The sequence below is a fragment of the Hypanus sabinus genome, chromosome 9 (genome assembly GCF_030144855.1).
Source record: "Hypanus sabinus isolate sHypSab1 chromosome 9, sHypSab1.hap1, whole genome shotgun sequence".
Taxonomy (NCBI): domain Eukaryota; kingdom Metazoa; phylum Chordata; class Chondrichthyes; order Myliobatiformes; family Dasyatidae; genus Hypanus; species Hypanus sabinus.
In genome coordinates this window covers 7,391,982-7,397,981 of record NC_082714.1, presented here as the reverse complement: position 1 = coordinate 7,397,981, position 6,000 = coordinate 7,391,982, and the positions used below count along the sequence as shown (strand labels likewise).

The 6,000-nt window shown below is 42.2% G+C and overlaps 1 protein-coding gene across 3 annotated transcripts in view; it reads left to right on the top strand.

The window, feature by feature from the left end:
- Positions 1-275: 275 nt before the first annotated feature.
- ccz1 (CCZ1 homolog, vacuolar protein trafficking and biogenesis associated) overlaps positions 276-6,000 on the top strand; it is a 59,729-nt gene continuing 54,004 nt past the window's right edge. The window contains exons 1-2 of one of the 3 annotated variants that reach the window (XM_059979005.1): positions 314-396; positions 4,616-4,704. In XM_059979005.1, the coding sequence (XP_059834988.1) occupies positions 4,691-4,704 (14 nt within the window). In that variant the 5' untranslated portion in view covers positions 314-396; positions 4,616-4,690. Of the gene's footprint in view, positions 397-4,615; positions 4,705-6,000 lie in introns of all 3 variants that reach the window. The other 2 variants (XM_059979006.1, XM_059979004.1) reach the window with 2 other exon arrangements.

Below are 6,000 nucleotides of genomic sequence, written 5' to 3'. Positions count from 1 at the left end.
CAGGTTTCGGTACCTGCTGCTCAATGGTAGCTGTAAGGAGACTGCATGGCTCAGACCATGGGGATTTTTGGTGATAGGTTTTGCCTTCATGGGGCATAACTCATGTGGGTGATGTACCAATGATGTTTTGGGCCGAGAGAACAAGAAGAGAGATTGGAGCGATATACAAATGCAGAAAATTCCTTTTAAAATCCCTTTAGTATAATTGATGGAAAAATGTAAAATCATGTTATCTTCGTAAAATGCAGATAATTGAGGAATTGGCTCAAAAAGTATGTAAATGGCTCTTTGGCCCAGAATTATCTGAGTAACCAGTATGTGGTGCTGTGGAGTTTTGGAATCAGAGTCTTCAGGATGGTTTGTGCTGCAGAACTACAGACTGAAAACATTAACAAGGTAGCACTTATGTAATATATATACTTTAAAATGTTTAAAGTTAAAGAATAGTAAGAAATTCTGCGCGGTTAAGGCCTAACGTGGGGGATTCCTAGCTGGGTTGTTGTGACTGTCCCAGGAAGTGTGCAGTCTGGCTGGGCTGCTGCTCAAATTTACCGTCTTTGAAACGTGAGGCCTAGGTATTGCTATGATTTGTGTTTCTTTTTAATCAAATGCGCCGTTTTCAAATATTTCGTTAATTTCACACTTGAACTGAGCGGTTGTTACTGTGGAGAGTCGTCCTCGCCTCGAGTTTCTGAACAGCGGCCCCGCCTGCCGGAGGGAATCCGGCCTGGGTTTGATACAGGGTGGCTGGGTTGGGACTTTAATTTAGCCCGGCTGCATCTGAGGCCTAGGATGGGATCCTGGAAGACTCCTTCTTTGGTGTAAAAAAAACACTTACACTCACTGTTAGAAAGAACCTCCTGTCAAGGATTTGTTTTGAATAAAAAAGAATAACCTTAAAACTGACTTGGATACTTTGGAAGAAATAGTTTCTTAATTTGCTAGTTTCAATGGCTCTTTTAGATTAGATTAGTAGTATATTTGAGAATTTAAGTTGTATTAATCCTAAACCTGTTGAAATATGTTAGCCCAAATTACATAATTTGTCCATGTTAGTGTAGTATTAATTTTGTCTGATTGTTGCTTCTGTGAAGTCTGAACATTTTTTCTAAAAGTCAGAACAGTTGAGAGGTAATAAATTATATTTTCAAAGTTTGATTGTAATCCAGGAAATGAAATGGATAATTTTCCCAGACTGAACTTCCGCATTCATCTAGAGGATAAATAACCAGTGAGGAGAGTGCTTCATACATGTGAGGACAGAGTTTCACGTGTCAGATATGAGTCAGTCAGAAGATTGCAGATTGTGTTGTTTATTATTCAAAGTTTTAAAGTGAAATTTATTGTCAAACTACTTGTACGTTACCATATACTGTCTGGAGATTCATTTTTGTAGGTATTTACTGGCAATTAAAACTGTGTAATGGAATTTACAGAAAAAAACTATACTTGAAGACTGACAAACTACCAATGTGCAAAAGAATTAATGAAATAAATAAACAATGATCTAAGAGCAGGAGTTGTAACTTACTTACTGCCTGTTACACCACTGGCATTTAGGGCAGCAATGAAGGTCCTCCATCTCCAGTAGTGTTCAGGACTACCTTCATCATGTCAGTAACTTCCTCTCGGTTTTCACTGTCATTCATGCGAGTCTCAGGTGGAAACCCAGGAATACCGTCACACTCAGATGTAAAAGGATTCTTAATTGCTGGTTCCATGACAGTTATGTTTTACCAGTCAGTCTTGTTGGCCCTGAGCTGATCCCCTGAACCTTGAGGTCCGATGGTCCACTCTTAGTCTGGCTTCTACCCTTTGACCTGTTTGGCATGGGTGACCCACCAAGAGCCAAAGCATAAAGCCCTCACTCCAGCCAACATAGCTGTCTGGGTCATTGAAGCATGCAAGCCTCCAAACCACAACAAGGTTGCAGTCCTCTTGGAGATTGAGTTGCAAAGAGTCCTTGAAAGTGAGTCTGTAGTTTGTAGAATCAGTGAGTGACATCAGGAGCCTGTAGAGTAGTAGCTGCTCCTGAACCTGGTTGTGTGGGATCTAAGACTTCAGTACCTCCTGTCCGATGGTGGGGGGGGGGGGGGCGGGGGAGCATGGCTTGAATGGTGGGAGACTTTGATGGAGGCTGCTTTCTTGTGGTAGCTCTCCATGTAAGTGCACTCGATGGTGGAGAGTGATTTTCCTGTGATGGACTGAGCTGTATCCACCACTTTCTGTGGCTTTTTTTTGTTCCTGAGCATTGACATTTCAAAACCATGAAGGAAATAGTTAGGATTCTTTCCACTGTGTACCTATAAAAGCTCGTCACAGTTTTTGGTGACATGCCGAACTTTGACATGGTGTCTTTGTGATTACTGGCACATGTACTGAGGTGCAGCTTGTCTTGTATACCATTCATTACACCGTGCATTAAGGGGCAACTTTGAAGGATCAATGGACTTGGATATCAAGATCCATTTCATCCTCTACATTGTTAAGAATCCTGTCGTTAACCTTGTACTCTGCATTTAAGTTTGACCTTCTAAAGTGTATAACTTTACACTTTTCCAGATTGAACTGCATCTGCCACTTAGCAGACCAGCTCCACATTCTTTCAATGGCCTGTTGCAACCTACAACAATCTTCTATGCTCTCCACAACACCACCAATCTGTGTGTCATCTCCAAACATATTAATCCATCCTTCCTCTTCCTCATCTATATATAAAAAAAGAGCTGAGGGTCCCCTTTAAGTGAATTAAGTGCCAAGTTGCACGTTAAGTACCAAGCTCCCAGATGACCACTTGTTCCCCAGTGTACTTTGAAGGGTAAACATGGACAGTGCAGGACATTGCTGCTTTTCAGAGCAGATCCATGGGATCTTCTAGATCTGCCCGGGATGACTCTGCTTTCTCACCTAAAACCCAGCACTAGAGTATGGGCTGAGAATTTTAAGTTACAGATCCTCAAGTGGGTCTTAAATCTACAACCACCTTATCTGAATGCAAAATGCTGCCATTAATCTACTAATAAGTTAAGTTTGAAGAGAAGCTTTATTTGTCACATGTAATTTGAAACAATGGAATTAGTTCATAGTGTTCTAAGAGTGACTGTAGAGCAGGTGAGGTTAGAATAATTATCAAGGTATGTATATGTCACCATATGCTCCCTTGAGATTTGTTTTCTTGGGCATATAGAGAAAATTTTTTTAAAAATTCATGGAATTTATGAAAAACCTATAAATAACAAAGACTGACAAACAATGTGCAAAAGAAGACAATCCCTGCAAATAGTTTTTTAAAATAATGAGTTGTAGCTTCCTTGAAAATGAGTTTATAGGTTGTAGAATCGATTCAGCACCGAGGTGAGTGAATTTATCCATGCTAGTTTAGGAGCCTGATGGTTGTAGGGTAATCACAGTGGCTATATTTCATTAGGAGATTTGGTTTGTCAACTGAAATGCTCAAATTTCTACAAATGTACTGGGGAGAGAATTTTGACTGGCTGCACTGTCGCCTGATATGGAGCTGGGATGGGGCGACTGCACGACATGGAATTAAGTTGCAGAAACTTGTAAAGTTAGTCAGCTGTATCCTGGATGCCAGCCTCCGTAGTATCCAAGACATCTTCAAGGAGCGATGCCTTAGGAAGGCAGCATCCATCGTTAAGGATCCCCAGCACCCAGGGCATGCCATCTTCACAATGTTACAATGGGGAAGGAGGTACAAAAGCCCGAAGGCACGCACTCAGCGATTCAGGAAGAAGCTTTTTCTCCTCTGCCATCCGATTCCTAAATGGACATTGAACTCTTGAACACTACCTCACTACTATTTTATTTCTGTTATTTTGCACTATTTATTTTAACTTTTTAATAGACGTATATGTACTTAATTCAGGTTTGTTTTACTCTATTTATTTATCGTGTATTTCAATATACTGCTGCCGTAAAGTGAACAATTCCGCGACATGTCGCAGCGATATTGAACCTGACTCGAAACCTGGTGGGGAAGGGTCCGAGGCTCCTGTACCTGCTTTCCGAAGGCAGTACCAAGAAGAGAGCATGGCCTGGATGGTGGAGGTCCTTGATGATGGATGCTGCCTTCCTGCAACAGCGCTCTGTGTAAATGTGCTCAGAAGTGTGGAGGGCTTTGCCTGTGATGAACTGGGCAGTATCCACCATGATCTTTTTGACTTTCCATTCCTGGGCACTGGTGTTTTAATACCAGGCCACGGATGTAACCAGTCAAGATACTCCACTGTGCATCTATAGAACTAAATTCTCTGCTCATTCCATCTTTATTTGCAGTTTAGACTTCAGATAGAGTAAGGTTGCAGGGATAAGAGCTGGGTTTTTCGTGGTGTACCCACTTAAAATTTGACTTGTACTCTTTGAAAATCAAGTCATCTGGCAACTAGCCACCTGATGTCTGAAGTCCTGAGCAACCTTTATACCATCTTCCCTCTCCTCATTCAGCGCCCTACATCCAAACCAAAGGACATCGACCCTCTCCACCCCCGCCCCGTTCTCATTCAGCTCTCCCTACAGTCTTTTCAGATTTACGGAGCCACCAGGAGCTCGCCGGTGAGCAGCGGACTCTTCTGACACTTCTCTCTCTCTTTCACAGTAGATGGTTGTCTGAGACTTGAGTAATGTGCTTCAGTGCCAAGATAGAGAAAGTAATTGAATTAAAACATCGCCGATGTTGATGTCAAGGTAACTTTCAAAGCTGGTTATTCTTGTATTCTTAATGGGGAGGGGACAGAATTCAGAAATCAGAGTTGCAAAGGGAGTTGGGATTCCCTAAAGGTTAACTTGCAGATTGAGCCAGTGGTAAGGAAGGCAAACGCAGTATTCATTTTGAGAGGACTAGAATCTAAAAGGCCGGCTGGTGGCACAGTGACATCAGCGCCGGACTCCAGAGTGAAGGTTTCCCAGTTCGAATCCAGTCGGGCCACTCCCGGGCAAGCTTTCCATCCGTGCCGGGTTGAATGTCGAGCTCGCAACTCGCCCTCGTTTTTAAAAAAAAAACACTGTGCTGTGAGAAGGACGTGGGGAACCATTCACAGAGTCTTTCCTCCAAGACAACCACTTGGAAAAAAAGTGGTTGTCGAGGCTCTGGCAGAGTATGGCACACAAAAAAAAAGAATATAAAAGTAAGGAGGTTTTGTAAGATATTAGTCAGACCATGTTTGGAGTATTATGAGTTTTGGGCTGTCCCATCTCTGAGAAAGGATGTGCTGGCATTGGAGAGAGTCCTGAGGAGGTTTATGAGAGTAATCCAGGAATGAAAGGGTTAATGTATGAAGAGCATTTGATGGCTCTGGGTCTGTACTCGCTGGAGTTGAGAAGAACAGGGTGGGGGTGTGGGTTCTCAGTGAAACCTACTGAATATTGAAAGGCCATGATGGAGTGGATGTGAAGAGGGTGTTTCCTATGGGAGTCTTGACCAGGGGGCACAGCCTTAGAATACAAGGACATCCCTTCAGAGCAGACATGAACAGGAATTTCTGAAACCACAGGCTACTGTGGAGGCCAAGTCATTGGGTATATTTAAAGTGGAGGTTGATGAGTTCTTGGTTAGTTGGGGTGTCAAAGGTTACTGGGTGAAGGCAGGAGTATGGGGTTGAGAGGGGAGGAAATGGCGGAGCAGACTCTGTCAACTGAATGATAAACCTACAGGACAACGGGAGCAGAATTATAGAATTGGCCCCACTGATTCAATACGTAAATACAAAAAACAAATTGGGCAATTTCTATGACTCACTTAACATAGTAACATGCATCACAGGAGCATTATCGGACAAAATCAAAATAACTGCAGATATCAAAAGAACAGAAAATGTTAGAGATATTCAAAAGTTCAGTGAACTTTCTGTGGAAAGCAAGCCAGTGTTTATGAACTTTCCTATGATGCAAGGAATCTGGCATGTGAAAGGGATTTTTTTTATTCCCTTTGAACGAGTGTCTTGTTTACAACAAAGCACGTTATTAAAAGAGACTAGGTTAATT